Genomic DNA, 14811 nt, shown 5'->3' with positions numbered 1-14811 from the left:
CCCGCGGGGGGGCTGTTTCACCCCTCGAGCAGTGTTTGGCTTGTGCGGGCACAGGGTGTGCGTGTGCGCAGAGGCCACACAGATCCTTCTGAGCGCCGAGTCAGACGTCCTGGACATGGGCCACCAGCTTCCACCCAGCGGTTCCTCCTCTGAGCTAAACAGCTTAACAGAGGGGGTTTTAAATTTATTTATTTTTTAGCCTGGTTTTCTAAGGAAACAAGGCTGACGTGATGGCGGTGGCGGTGCGTGCCAGTGTCTGCCCCGTCCACAGTCCCCTCTGCCTCATCTCTGCACTGGCAGCGAGGGTCGAGGTGGTGGCTCCTCGCACAAGGGGGTGTCTGTTCCTGGGAGCTGGGGCCGGGGGGGCTGTGCCAAACCCTTGAGGGGCGCAGGGTGTCCGTCCATCCCGCGTCCGGCGCCCTTCAGGGCTTGAGTTTGTCTTCATGCCTGTCCTGTTAACATACTTCTAATTAAGGGAAATTGTCCCCAGGAGCAGTGTTTATCCATGGAGTATGCTGCCATTACAGAGACAGTCTTGTTCTCCGGGGGAGAGGATGTCTGTGGAGGGAAGAGACAGAAATTCCTCCAGATTATGGTATTATGTAAATGTATCAAACGGATCATTCCCTATAAAAAGGAAAGTAGGAAACCGATGTATTTGAGAAGCCCTGGGGACTGCATTCCTGACGAGCCTCCGTTCCTCTTCTGGAGGCGTTTTTGAACCGAAACATTCGGCAACTTTTCCAAGCTTTTTTTCCTCAGGAGCCACGTGTTGTTGGCTCTCCCGGTACCCAGTGCCGTGGGGCACGCCATGCGGCCGCCCGCCTGGGCTTCTCGCTGGGTGGCGGTTTGGGCACAGCCCCCCCTCGCCCCTCGGGCTCCGGCTCCTGGGGGTTTTGCTGGGAGCAGGAGGAGGCAACGCTGACTGCTCTCCGGGCAGCTCCTCGCTTCCGATGTGGCGTGGACAAGCAGTTTTGGTGCGTTGCCTGCTGGGGCCATGGGCTGCGCGGTTACTGGTGTGCATTCCTGTGTGGACGGTCGCTGCAGCCCATACGCCTCAGGGCCACCGGGACTTGTGTTAGGTCTGATCCACAGGATCAGAAGCGAAAAACATGGACCGTTCCCAGTTGATGTGCTTGGACATAAATATTCTTTATTTAAAAACAACATGCGAATGTCAGCAGCAGAGCTCAGGCCAGCTCTTTTATCTCTCCTGTGTGCTGGGCAAGGGTGAAAATGCACCTCAGCAGAACGGGGGGCAAAGACCTTTGGGGAGGGACCTCTGTGCCTGGCCTTGGGAGTGTGATGTTGTCAGCTGCTTCAGAGGGGAGTCTCGTGAGGAGGGTTCCCAGCAGAGCTGAGGCCTCTGCTGACCACTGTCCCTGTCCTGCCCGGCTCCAGACACCCCACGGGGAGTGCTCCCTTTAGGAGTGATCGAGAAGCGGGATTCCTTCCAGACCGCCGCAGTGCAGAGCACTCAGTTGTGAGGTTTTTGCACCTTCGTGGCTATAGGTCATTTCTGTTCTCCCATGCTCAACTGTGCGAGAGTCAGGGTGAGCTGCTGAGTTGCACGCATCTTAATTGCAGCTGTTTCAGAACTGTGTCGAAATCCATGTTTTAGTCTGAGAGAAGATTGCGCGTTTCCTTCCTCCTTGTGTCAGGCCACAATTGATGTATTTGCAGACTGCACAACAACTGATTCATGCAGAGGAAAGTTATGTGCTGGGTCAGCAAAGCTCGTTCCCCAAAAAACCCACAGCCTTGTGGTGCTTGACTGGTTGTGGGGTAAATCAGATGCTCCGTGGCTCGGGTTAAGGGAGGGAGAACCTCTGGCAGGAGCTCCTGTGGACAGCCATTGAGTTGGTGACCCACTTGTGTCAAGGAGCTCTTTGAGTGGGACAAGATGCTCCCAGCCCCGTCGAGCACAGGAGGAAGTTGGAATTGGGGAGAGCGAAGGTTATTGCTGAGTGCCTGGGAAGACTTGTAAGAGCTGACAGGGCCAAGAACTTCTTGGGTGGAGGCTGGATGCTTCTTCTGCCTCTTGAGGCAGTTGCTCTCTCTGAGTGTGCCCTGGTAGTGCCGCAACGGATCTCAGCTCGATGTCGGAGGAGCCTGGGCTGCAATGGACACGTGGGAGCCTTCTCCTCTGGCCGGCTGTCCCCAGCAGTGGCTCCTCAGGGCCTGTTGGCCCCAGAGGCTGCTTCAGCGTCTTCCACTGGTGGCAAGGAAAGGGGAAAGTCCAAGCACATAGATTATTTTGTGGCAGGGACTTCATCAAAAGCTTGGTCAGGATCCCTCGGTTCATGTTGAGCGTGAAACCAGGAAACATCTGTGTGGGGTGGGTTTCGGAGTTTGCTGAAGTTGCCAGCCCGCCCGTGTTGAGCAATGTGCCACTTGTGTACTGATGAACTTCTTGGTGCTCCCTCTCCCCTCTGTGCTCCCTTCGTCTGCCCTCTCCCCAGGGAAGGCGATGGTCGGAGCCCACTTCAACCACCGGCGTTCCTGGCCAGCGCCACTGAGCGTGGCTGGCTGGTGTGGACCGTGGCTTGCCGGCCTGATGAGGCTGGTTAGCTTCTTCCAGAAAGGGCCTTTAAAGTTGACGTTCACTGTTCTCTGCCCCCACAAGCTCGTTTTCAAACACTAGCAAATAAATAAATCTTGGGAAATTAGTTTTGCATGTTGCAATAGCTTGCAACGCCCAGCCATGGTTGGGCAAGGAGGAAGACTTGACTCTGGGATGGGAATTGGTGGGGAGGACAGACTCGCCAGCCAGACCCCTCTGCTGCTGGGAGCTGCGGGCAGGAGGAGAGGGGTGATCGCTGCCCCCCGGCTTCTTCCTTCCATGGAAGTTGTTCGCAGGAGGGACAGGCTGGTCCGCTGAGCCGGGTCCTTGCACGCATCTTGCTGGTCATGGGTGGCCATGGTGCACCTTCCCCGGGCACCCGCTGTCCTGCCGGGGCGACGCGCAGTGCCTGGGGGGGACAGACCACGTCCCTCACTCCTCCCTGCTCCCAAAGGCGAGTGCCGAGTGGGGGGAGAGCTCTCTGTGGGCTAATGCGAGGGGTTAAAAATAGACATTCACTAAATTAGCTTCCACTGAAAGTTCAAGAGGAAATCCAGGTTTAGCTGAGGCTAAAAGAAAGAGCTGAAAATAATAATAATAATAAAAACTGATTCCTGCGAAGGAGGGGGGAGGATGGCAAGCAGGGAGAGAAGGAGCAAGCTGAAAAACAAAAGCCTTTGAGGAGGGTAATGCTTTCCAGCTGCAAAAATACAGCCTGGGAGAAGAGCAAGTGCTTGCATCACCCCCACCTCCCCGGCCCAGCGCTGCCCTGCTCAGGGCTGGGGCCCGGCCGGGAGACCCCCGGGAGACCCCCGGGACCCTCGCCTGGAACGGGGAGAGGCAACCATTGCAGAAACGGCGTGGGGGAAGCTGCGGGCCCCAGGAAGCGAGGGGCTGGAAACCTTCAGCTTGTTTTGGCTGTTTTCCCTTCTGATTCCCGTTTAGCCTTTGAGTGCTGTGTTTGTGAACTTCCTCCCCGTTGGACGGGCTGGACGCAGCTCCGGCTCAGCGGGACGCGGCCGGTGAGGTGGCAGTGGCCCCGGTGATGCTGGGGGCTTTGGGTGCGAGCGATGGGAAAGGAGGAGCGAGGTGCGGGAGAGCGCTGGTGACTGGGTGGCCATGGCAGGGTCCCCCCCAGGAGGAAGGCAGCGAGGGAAAGCCAGAGCCTGTGGCCAGGGGGGTCTGTGCCCCTCTGTGGGGGGCTCGGGCCTCTGCACCGTCCCGCCGGGCGCTCCCCATCCGCCCCTGCTTGGATCACTCCCCTGGTCCTGTGACTCTGACTCAGCCGCGCAGGCGCCAGCCAAGACCTGCTTTTTTGGGGAATTCTTGCACATCCCTTCGCTGAAGCGTTTCTCGCCCAGGCAGGGCTGCGCCGTGTGCGCGGCTCTGCCGCCCCCTCCGCTCGTCAGCGGGGTGAATCAGGGCTGGGGGTGCAGGGGGGGACGGCGGGCGGGCGCCCGTCCAGGCAGCGTGACTCAGGCAGCGCCATCTCGGAGGCAGAGCGGGACCCTCGCCCGCCCCCACCACCTCCCTGCACTTTTTTAGGTCTTTTTTGCTCAGCATCAAAACCTCTTATCGCCGGTGGGCACCCAGGAGCCCCAGGGGCCCTGGCTGGACCAGGACCCCTGACTTCACCCCTGCCCTGCCGCCAGCTCCGGCACATTGGGCAGCACAGCAGGAGCCCTGCACAGGCCTTCGTTTGGCTGGTTTGATGCTAATTCCCTGGTGCTGGCTGTTTCCACTTGTTTTTACGAGATGCATCACGCTGGGTGGTGGCTGCGGGCGCCACAACTTCGCCCTTCCGGAGGGGAGGGCGGTTGGTCACCAGGCGGCCATCACCGCCAGCAGGACGTCCTCGTCCCCGGGGCCGCGGCCTTGACACGAAATGCTCAAGTGGAGGCATGCGAGCGAGCTGGCCGGGATAAGTCGGGGACGTGGGGCTTGGGTTTGTGCTCGGACGGGGCACCCCCAGACCCCTGGGTTCTCCTCAGTTGGGTCTCACCAAAATCCAGACAGCGCTTTGTGGTGCTGCAGCAGAGAAGGGCTTGATACCATCAGGCCGAATCCTGCGAGCAGGGGGAGCGTGGGGCGTTGCAAAATGTCCTGGCTTGATTCATGTTTTCCCTCCTTCTGCGCTGGTTAATAATTCAGCAGCGTCTGGCCCCGCTCCTCCGGGGCTGTCTGGGTCCCGATGTCCTCGGGGTGGTCGGGCTGTGGGGCTGCTGCTGCTCCCGTGCCGGCCGTGATGCCGAGCTGCGGCGATGGCCCTGCGGCGCTGCTGTGTCAGCGTGGGGGTGGCATGGGGTCTTGGGGCACTAACCGAGAGGATGGGCCTCCAGAACACTCGGCATCTCCCAGAACCTCCGGGAGCTGCAGCCCCTCACCCCATGCTGTGGCCGGGGGCGGGTGGCGGGCACAGAGCAGTGCCGGGCACTGACCTGGTTGCGAGGCAGGAATTCAGGTGCATTAGGCTTATCCGATTTAACAGGCTTTCACTGGTTTAATTAAATACTTAAACGCTGCGTGCCAGATGCTGTCTCTCACCTGCTTCAGGGCTCGGGGCGTCCTTGCGGCTCCGGATTAGCTCTGCCCGGGCTGCCTGTCCCCGGCGGGGCTCTGCCTGCAGCCCCCGGCCGTGGCAGTCCCTCCCTGTGCTGCCCTGACCACCCGGTGGGTGTTTGCTGTGCGATGCTGCGGTCTGAGCCTCTTCCCCCTCTGTGCCCCGCAGCTCTCCAGGAGCTGCCTTCGCCTCCTGCGGTGCCCGCCGCGCACAGCCTTCCCCCGGCTCAGGCCGGTGTTCCCGCAGGATGCTCTCCGGCCTGCGCGTGATGTCTCCAAAAGCGCTGCCGCTTGCAGCTGGGCTGCCTGGGGGGTGGCAGGTCCCATGTCCCTCGGGAGGAGAGGACGGGTGGCGGCGCCAATCCATGCAGGGTGCCCAGAGCCAGGTCCCTGGTGCAGTGCAGATGACAGCTCCTCCGTGGCTCACGTGGCCTCACGACTCAGCTATGTTTGTGCTGGAAATGCCTTGGAGGGGCTCGGAGGTGGTCAGAGACCCCGTGCACAGGCACGCGTGGGGCTCCTGGCTCCCTCCTCCCTCCCTCCCTCCCTGCCTAACCTCTCCTCTCCCCTCTCCCACGGCCTAGATGTCGAGCAGATGGCCATTGACTGGCTCACAGGCAACTTCTACTTCGTGGATGACATTGATGACAGGATCTTTGTCTGCAACAAGAACGGAGTCACCTGCGTCACACTGCTGGACCTCGAGCTGTACAACCCCAAGGGGATAGCGCTGGACCCAGCTATGGGGTAAGAGCCCTGCTTGGGGGCGGGACGGCTCAGTGTTGCTGCCTGGACCTGCACCGTGGATTTGGGGAGGTGGAACCAGCCAGGAGGGTCCAGCTGCTGCAGTGAGGTGGGGTGGCAGGGATGCTGCTGGAAGAGTGACTCTCTCGCCTGTGAGAGCCCCTCTGGGCTTTAGCACCGAGTGAATCGCAGTGTTTTCTCTCCCTCCGCTGGGGTCGGGGCCACGTGCTGTAGGGTAGTTGTGCAGCAGCATTTTGAGCAGCCCACTGGTACCAGCCAGTGTTGGAAGAGGTGAAGGTTTGGTCCTCTGCTCGGCCGGCGCTGCACCAGGGACAGGCACTGGTGTGGGAGCAGAGCCAGACCGGTACAGCACTGGGGAATGTCAGCATCTGATCCTGGATCTTCTAATTAACTGTTCTTGGTGACAGCTGGCAAGCGCGTGGTCCTTCCCACTGGGGCTGGTGGTACCTGCGTGGCCATGTCCAGAAGCCCCTCTCTGGAGGGTTGCTTCCCGCTCCGCCTGCCCTCAGCAGCGGCTTTGCTCAGGATGAGCTTTTGCTTGGGCTCAGGACAAGCTGCCGCTTCCAGCTTGTGGCTGTGCGGTTACAGCTTTGCACCAGCTTTTGGGAACCGAAACAGTCAGACACACGGATGGAGCAGCTCCCCCTGTGCCTATTTGTACAGGGTGCTGCGGTCAGATGGCAATGCTCGGGCAGCTGCCTTTTGCAAAATCCCATGCATGGGGAAGCTGGGATGCTGAATCATCGGAGCAGCTCAGGGCATGCACGGCAGCTGCAGGACCCTGGGAGCGGGGAGCTGGTGTGGCCGAGGCTGCGGCAGGCAGAGCAGAGCGGTGTGTGAGATCCCACTGGGCGCTTTCCACGAGCGTGGTCCGGCCACAGGGCATGCATGTGGGGGAAATCCCGCTGCCCGGCAGGGAAGTCTGTCGGCGCGCGAGCATGGTCTGCCTAACCCGATGGCGCGCGCCATCCGAGGGTGCTCAGCTGTGTGTGCTGCAGGGTCCCAGTAAAACCAGTAAAGAGGATGTCTCCCCTCTCACCTGCCTCTTTCCAGATGGGTGCTTTTATCCTTGCCTGAATGAAGAGAGCTCATGTTATTGAGCAGAAAAGCTGAAGGGGTTTTGTATAAATAAATAAATATTGTATAGCAGCCTGGAGAGACACTCTGGCCTGGAAGAGGGAAGGTGCAGACAAGCCCCACGGGTGGCTGAGTTAAAGTTACTGGGCTCTGCAGCAGAGACCCAGCACAGCCCCGGTGCTCAGGGCAGTGGTGCTGTGCCCTGTCTGGGAGGCGCTGTGCTAGGAGCTGCAGCCCCATGCAAGACGGCTCTCAGGTGCGCGGCACCCGGGCAGACGCATCAGGTTGTGTTTTAACACATCATCTGGTGGAGGGCCCTGGACCTCTTCCTGGTGACACCAGCAAATCCCAGTTCGAGCTTTTGCCCGCCTGTCTCAGCATCACTGCCCGGGTTGCTGCAGCCCCTCTGAGGCGCAGGTGGGTGCTGCCAGCCCTTGGCACTGCTGGGCCATGCAGGCAGCAAGGAGCAACCCTGGGCCAGCCCCGGCTGTGGTGGATCCCAGCCACCCCGGGCCCACGGGGTCAAGCCCATGTCTGCGGGCAGAAGCGTGCGCCGTCTGTACATCTGCGTCCTCCCTCTCTCCGGGTCGAACGTGACATGCAGGCTCTGAGCTCCTGCCTTTGCCCTTCTCACGCAGCAAAGTGTTCTTCACTGACTACGGGCAGATCCCTAAGGTGGAGCGCTGTGACATGGACGGGCAGAACCGCACCAAGCTGGTGGACAGCAAGATCGTCTTCCCCCATGGCATCACCTTGGACTTGGTGAACCGGCTGGTGTACTGGGCTGACGCCTACTTGGACTATATTGAGGTGGTGGACTACGAAGGCAAAAACAGACACACCATCATCCAGGGCATCCTGGTGAGTGGGGCCAGAAGGAGGTCGGGGTCGGGGGGGCCTTATGGCAGAGTGCACTAGAGGCAGGTCTGAGCTTGGACTGCTGGGGAGCACTGGTGCACAGGCTTGGCTTTGCTGGTCCAGCAAAGAAAAGGTGTGAGCTGCTGAACGCCAACCGGTCCTGCAGCATCTGCCTGCCAAGCCCAATCTCGTGGAGCAAGAGCCGTGGGGCAGGATGAGGGACAGGGGTTGAGGGCTTTGCATACCTCGGAGCCAGGGTTCTAATGTCTCCTCCTAAATTCCTCCTGGACACCTGCGCGGTGCCTCCCAGATTGAACACCTCTACGGGCTAACCGTCTTCGAGAACTACCTCTACGCCACCAACTCTGACAATGCCAATGCTCAGCAGAAAACGAGTGTCATCCGGGTCAACCGCTTCAACAGCACCGAGTACCAGGTGGTGACGCGGGTGGACAAGGGAGGAGCACTCCACATCTACCACCAGCGGCGCCAGCCCACAGGTGGGATCCCCACCTGGGAAAAGCAGCTTCTTGGACCCTGAAGGCTGAGTGGCGATGGGGACAGGCTGCACCTTCTGAATTCCGTCTCTTAATGGGGCCAGACCCTCGGGATGGGTTCACTTGCCCAGGAGCCTCTGTTGGTGGCACCCTGTGGCCCCAAGGAGCCGTGCTCAGCCCAGGCCTGGCCCTGCCCAGTCTCCCCCAGCTCCCCTTCCCCACAATCTGCGTGTGCCTGGGTGAGCTCCGACAGCGGAGCTCGCCGTCGGTGGCGACAGCAGACCGGGGGTCACTGTTGGAGCCTGGCTGGGGGTGCCAAGTGCCAGGCAGGCCAAAATGCAGGGACCGGGACAGAGGAGCCAGCTGCCTGGCTGCGCTCCACAGGGACTCCCAGAGTTGCCGTCCCGCTGCCAGCACTCCTCGGCCAGGGGCTTGCATGGGATTCCTGCTCCCCCGGCAGCCGCGGGACCGGCCTCTCGCTTGGCTGCCGCACACCCTGGGGTGCCCCCAGCCCCACTATCGCTCCGTCTCCTCCTGCGAGAGACGTGGCAGCCGTCCCCGCGGGCCGGGCAGCTGCGCCGCGTGGCTGATAGATCACGTCTCGCTGGAGGGCGCAGGGACACTGGAGCAGATGTGGCATCTTGAAATATTAATGGCTCTCTTCTGCGGTGCCCACACACTCTCAGTCCCCACTGCCGGTGTGTTTGCCCTTCGACCGGGGCCATATGCTCCCGGGCACTGAGGGAGTTTAAGGGAGTTGAAAGGCTTTGGGGCTGCAGGGACCATCCCCAACCCGTGTCCGTCCCCGTCTGCCTGCTCCGCCACCAGAACCTTCCTGCAGTGATTTAATTTACTTGTTTAAAATCCTCTTAGCGTCTGCAGCCTGCTTGGCATTTTCTAGAATATAAAACTAATCAGGAGATTTCCAAGCGGTGAAGGAGTGCGATTATGGGGGCTCTCTGGGCCGGTGCTAGCTGTCCCTGTGCTGGGGCTCATCCTGCCAGCGCTGTCTACAGAGCAGCTGGACAGCCCCGCTCCCGCCATGGCCCATGAAGGATGGTCTGGATGGACGGACGGAGGCAGCGTGGCCCAGCGGTGGTGGCTGTGTGCCGGGACATGCCATGCTGGTTTCTGCTCCACAGTGATCCTGCCTCTTGGGCAGGTCCTTCCCATGTCTGTCCTGTGCCGTGCTCAGTGCCTGGCCAGGCAGGAGCTCCGGGAGGATGGGGTCCCCCTAAAGCACCCATGCGACCGTCTCCGCATTCCTGTGGTTGCAGACTAGTGTCCCCTGCCTGCCCGTGCTTCCTGGCCGGCGGAGACCTGCAGCCAGGCAGGCTACCTCTGCGCTGCTCTGGTGGCCTGTGGCTGCTGCAGCCCGTGCTCTCTGTTGCAGTGAGGAGCCATGCCTGTGAGCCGGATCAGTTCGGCAAGCCGGGGGGCTGCTCGGACATCTGCCTCCTCGGGAACAGCCACAAGACCCGAACCTGCCGGTGCCGCTCTGGGTTCAGCCTGGGCAGCGACGGGAAGTCCTGCAAAAGTGAGTCCTGGCCCTCCCCGGAGAGCTGTGGGACGGGACGAGGGGGACGAGGGGGCCCCTCTCCACAAGGGTCCGGGGTGGGCAGAGGCGCTTGTGCTGGACGACTGCGAGCACACGGGCCCAGGGGCGAGCAGGGCCGGGTGCAAACACCCCTCTCCTTCCCGGCCCACGCTGCGGCACCCCACTGGGCTCTGCGGTCCCTGCAGACCTGCTGGGTGCAGGGGCAGGCTGCTTCCTCCTGGCCTCTCTGTCCTGGCTGTGACCCTGCAGAAGCCCTGGTGCCACGTCCATCGGGCTGCCCACCCCCAGCGCTGCCCTGGCCCAGCTGGTGGCGATGGCTCTCCCCATCTCTCTGCAGAGCCCGAGCATGAGCTGTTCCTGGTGTATGGGAAGGGGCGTCCGGGCATCATCCGCGGGATGGACATGGGGGCCAAGGTGCCAGACGAGCACATGATCCCCATCGAGAACCTGATGAACCCCCGAGCACTGGACTTCCATGCTGAGACCGGCTTCATCTACTTCGCTGACACCACCAGCTACCTCATCGGGCGCCAGAAGATCGATGGCACGGAGCGAGAGACCATCCTGAAGGACGGTGCGTGGACGAGGGGCACAGCCCGGTCCCTCCCCAGCGTGGTCAGCCCCTGGGAACTGGTGGCAACAGCCATCAGTGCATTTCCTCATGTAATGGCCGCGGTTCTGTCCTCTCCCTTGCGTCTTTGACCCTTAAAACTAAGGCTTGAAGCTGCTGTTTGGGTTTATCTGTGGACTGCTGTTGAGAGGCAGGTACAGAGCACGTGTCCCAGCAGAGGGACCTGTGTCCTTGGATGTCCCCCTCCAGCCTGAGCTGGCCCACCCCGATCCAGGCAGGTGGGAGAAGGAGGGAGGGACGGGGGATCCTCTGCCAGGGTCCCTGAGGCTCTGTGCGGTGGCTGATCCATCCTCACGCTTCCAGCCGACTATGTTTGTGTTGCCTCAGGGCGAACCAGCCAAGGACGCTCCTGAATTTGGTTTTCTCCAGCCCAGGCTTGCTGTGGCTGTGGTACCTCTGGGGGATGTGCCTGCGCTGGGGCTGGGGGGGTCTGTCATCCCTGTCGGTTTGAGTTGGGATCAGGTGGTGCCGAATGCACTGTGAATCATATGGGGCTGTCGCATCCACTTCTCCTCTGCCCGCTGCCGCGCAGCCCTGGTGATGAGCACCCGCTCCTGCTTTTCCCCAAAGGCATCCACAACGTGGAAGGGATCGCGGTGGACTGGATGGGGAACAACCTGTACTGGACGGATGATGGCCCCAAAAAGACCATCAGCGTGGCTCGGCTGGAGAAGGCTGCCCAGACACGGAAGACACTGATCGAGGGGAAGATGACCCACCCCCGAGCGATCGTGGTGGACCCCCTGAACGGGTGCGGGTTCCTGGGCAGGCAGCGCTGCCTCGCGGGAGGGCACAGCCGCTCCTGCCTGCAGCAGGGACCAGCACAGCTGGTGGTTGGGTCCCCAGCTCTGCACGGCATTCGTGGTGGCTCCCAAGCTGTGACGCTGGGGCCAGGCAGCAGCTCCGGCCACGGTGATGGCAGCGGCTCTGTGCTGCACAGCAGCTTCAGCCTGGGCTCGGTGGCATTGGCGTGGGCAGGAGGGCCATCACGTTGGGCTGGGGCCTGGCTGTAGGCATGGGGCAGCGGGACCTTCCCGCTGGTTTGCGTCAGCCGCACTGCGAGCAGCCATAGAGTTCACACCTGGTTTGGTGGAGGCAAAGCTGGTCGCTCTTTGGATCAGTAGTGGGGTGGGCTCCAAGCCCAACTTGTCTGCGTCTCTAACAGCTCGATGTCTGTGGCAGGTGGATGTACTGGACGGACTGGGAGGAGGATCCCAAGGACAGCAAGAGGGGCAAGATTGAGAGAGCCTGGATGGACGGTTCCAACCGCAACATCTTCATCACCTCCAAGACCGTCCTGTGGCCCAACGGGCTGAGCCTGGACATCCCGGCCAAGATCCTCTACTGGGTGGATGCTTTCTATGACCGCATTGAGATGGTCTACCTCAATGGCACTGAGCGGAAGGCAAGTGGAGGCCCCACAGGCTCTCGGACGTTGATCGCCCCAGAGTTGGGGCCGTGGATAGCTGAGCCATTGCCTCAGCTGGCCGCATCCACTGCGGGTCTGCTCGGTGGCCACATTCAGCCACGCTCCCCTGCCGCCTGTCCTCTCCTCTCCCCTTCCAATGTCCCTTGCCCTGTCCTGCCACGTGGGGTTTGCCTGAGCACCCTTCCCAGCTAACGAAGAGCCTCTCCGCCTCCCTGCGCCCGCAGATTGTGTACGAGGGACCTGAGCTGAATCACGCCTTCGGGCTGTGCCACTACAGCAGCTTCCTCTTCTGGACCGAGTACCGCAGCGGCAGCATCTACCGGCTGGACCAGGCCTCCAAGGTGGTGAGCCTGCTCCGGAACGAGCGCCCACCCATCTTCGAGATCCGGATGTACGATGCACAGCAGCAGCAAGGTGCTGGGACCACCCCTGCTTGGCACCACGCGGAGCCGTCATGCACGAGGGACTGGGGGAGCTGGAAGAGGGATGGAACTGGGGACCAGGGTCTGAGGAATTGCCCTGCCTTCCTCTTGGCCGTATCTCTGCCTGTCTGTCCATCCCCATGCACCCTGTCTCTCTCTCTGTAAACCCTGCTGTCCCTCATCCCCTGCCCTTCCAGCCTTTCCTCTCTTTCTCCCTGTCCCTCCCTGCCTGAAAGGCTTCCTGGCTAGTCCAGCCAGGCTTTATGTCCCCTGAGGGGTCCCCACTGCCTTGCGTGGTGTGATAAACGAGTCTCCAGCTGCTGAGGGATCACCAGTGCTTTGCATGGCCTGGTGAACTGGGGTCTCCAGCCGGGTTCCCACTGTGGACCCTGTTGAGGGAGTCCAGGGGGCTGGGGGTACCCAGCAGCCCCCCGTGGGTCAGCAGGGTTCCCTGAGCACTGGAGTCCCCTTCTCCTCACCCCTGCCTTGCCTCCGCAGTGGGCTCCAACAAGTGCCGCGTAAACAACGGTGGCTGCAGCAGCCTGTGCCTGGCCACCCCCCGGGGCCGTCAGTGTGCCTGTGCCGAGGACCAGATCCTGGGATCGGACTCTGTCACCTGCCAGGGTAGGCTGCCTTGGGGCCCGGCCCGCAGTGGGGACCCCCTTTCCCCCAGGGGCTGGGGGGGACGCAGGGTCTGCAGGTCCACTCTGGCACATCAGCAGTGATGCCTCTCGCGGTGGGAGGCTGTCCCGGGGCTCGGGGAGGTGGGTGCTCCCTGCACCTGTGGGAGCCGCAGATGAGTCACGTTGCCGCCTCTGGTTCCTCCTCTTGCACGATGGCAGCAGGACAGCCTCCTGCCCAGGGAAGCGGGTGGAAATCCCTGGTGGGGATCGCTGCGCTGAGGCTGTGCAGCCGTGTCTGATGCTGCCTGCACAGCCGGGGCGCGATCACTCTGCTGCCAGCATAGGGGAGAGGCAGGTGCAGTGTGGGGAGCCTGAGCAATACTGTGCTTTGCTGGCTTAAATGAGAGGGGTGAAGCTCTGCTGGCACGCGCAGGCTGGGCAAGGGTCTCTCCCCCTCGATCATGGGGTGCGCCTTCGCGTTTTGTGCTCAGGAGCTGGTGCACGTGGGCACGAGTGTCTGTGTACGCTCGCAGGGCTGCTGGGCAGTCGTGTTTTTTTTTTCCACCCTGGGGACATGGGACTGTCCTCGCTGCTGCCCTGCACTTGGTCACTTGGTTAAAATCATCCCCTTCCTTTGCTTTTCCCTTGCCAGCCAACCCGTCCTACATCCCCCCTCCGCAGTGCCAGCCTGGGGAGTTCGCTTGCAAGAACAACCGCTGCATCCAGGAGCGCTGGAAATGCGATGGGGACAACGACTGCCTGGACAACAGTGACGAAGCCCCTGAGCTCTGCCGTGTGTAGTCGCCTCCTGTGCGGTGGGGTAGAGGTTTACATGCTCCTGGGGTGGCAGGGTTCAGGCTAAGCTTCCCGCAGTTGTGGGGCCAGTGGCTGGGATGGGGTCAGGCAGCCAGGACCCCTGTGTCCCCTCCCCAGCTCTAGGAGGGGAGTGGGCTCGAGTGGCTGATGGGGGAAATGGTGATGAGGATCCTGGATCCCCAGTTTGTCTGAGGCTCCCTCCCCTTTTCTGTCTCAGTTTTTCTGCCCACCAGCCATGGAGGAGGAATGAGGGTGGGATGGAGATGGGCAGGGGCTGAGCGTGTGTTTCCCCCGCAGACCAGCACACCTGCCCCTCCGACCGTTTCAAGTGCAAGAACAACCGCTGCATCCCCAACCGCTGGCTCTGCGATGGGGACAACGACTGTGGGAACAACGAGGATGAGTCCAACTCCACCTGCTCGGGTGAGGAGCCTGCCTCGTCCTTGGGGAACAGAGGGAGAGCGCACACTGCTGTAATGAGCTGCAGCCTTCACTGCTCCCTGCGTGCTGCAGGGCTGAAGCCGGCTTTCGGGTCCTGACTCATCCCTGCTGCCCACCTTGCAAACAGTTTGGCTTCTGCGCCTGTGCCTCGCAGGAGCCCCGGCGGGGGGTTGTTCCCCACCATTTCACTGGCACAGCAAGGCACCACCAGCTACTAAAGCTCTGTCTGTCTCTTCCTGGGCCAGCTCGGACCTGCTCCCCCAACCAGTTCTCCTGTGCCAGTGGGCGCTGCATCCCCATCTCCTGGACCTGTGACCTGGACGATGACTGTGGGGACCGCTCTGACGAGTCTGCCTCCTGCGGTGAGCTGGGGTGGGGAGTGCTGGGAGTGCAGGGCCCTGTTGGGGGAGCGCTGCTCCTCACCCCGTGGACAACAGGATGACCATGAGCCAGCAATGTGCCCTGGTGGCCAAGAAGGCCAATGGCATCCTGGGGTGCATCAGGAAGAGTGTGGCCAGCAGGTGGAGGGAGGTCATCCTCCCCCTCTACTCTGCCCTGGTGAGGCCACATCT

At 61.7% G+C, this 14811-nt stretch overlaps 1 protein-coding gene across 1 annotated transcript in view; it reads left to right on the top strand.

The window, feature by feature from the left end:
* Positions 1-14811, top strand: part of LRP1 (low density lipoprotein receptor-related protein 1) — a gene marked incomplete at its 3' end in the record, with an annotated part of 90949 nt that overhangs the window by 37892 nt on the left and 38246 nt on the right. Inside the window, 12 exon segments of the mRNA XM_009894377.1 lie at positions 5707-5869; positions 7603-7825; positions 8133-8322; positions 9713-9856; positions 10215-10451; positions 11079-11259; positions 11691-11913; positions 12162-12351; positions 12858-12983; positions 13635-13775; positions 14096-14221; positions 14485-14601. Of these exon segments, the coding sequence (XP_009892679.1) occupies positions 5707-5869; positions 7603-7825; positions 8133-8322; positions 9713-9856; positions 10215-10451; positions 11079-11259; positions 11691-11913; positions 12162-12351; positions 12858-12983; positions 13635-13775; positions 14096-14221; positions 14485-14601 (2061 nt within the window).

The sequence above is a fragment of the Charadrius vociferus genome, unplaced genomic scaffold, assembly GCF_000708025.1.
Source record: "Charadrius vociferus isolate BGI_N301 unplaced genomic scaffold, ASM70802v2 scaffold2550, whole genome shotgun sequence".
In the NCBI taxonomy this organism is placed as follows: Eukaryota; Metazoa; Chordata; class Aves; order Charadriiformes; family Charadriidae; genus Charadrius; species Charadrius vociferus.
Note: the sequence above shows the minus strand (reverse complement) of the source record. Positions and strands in the feature narration are given on the sequence as shown.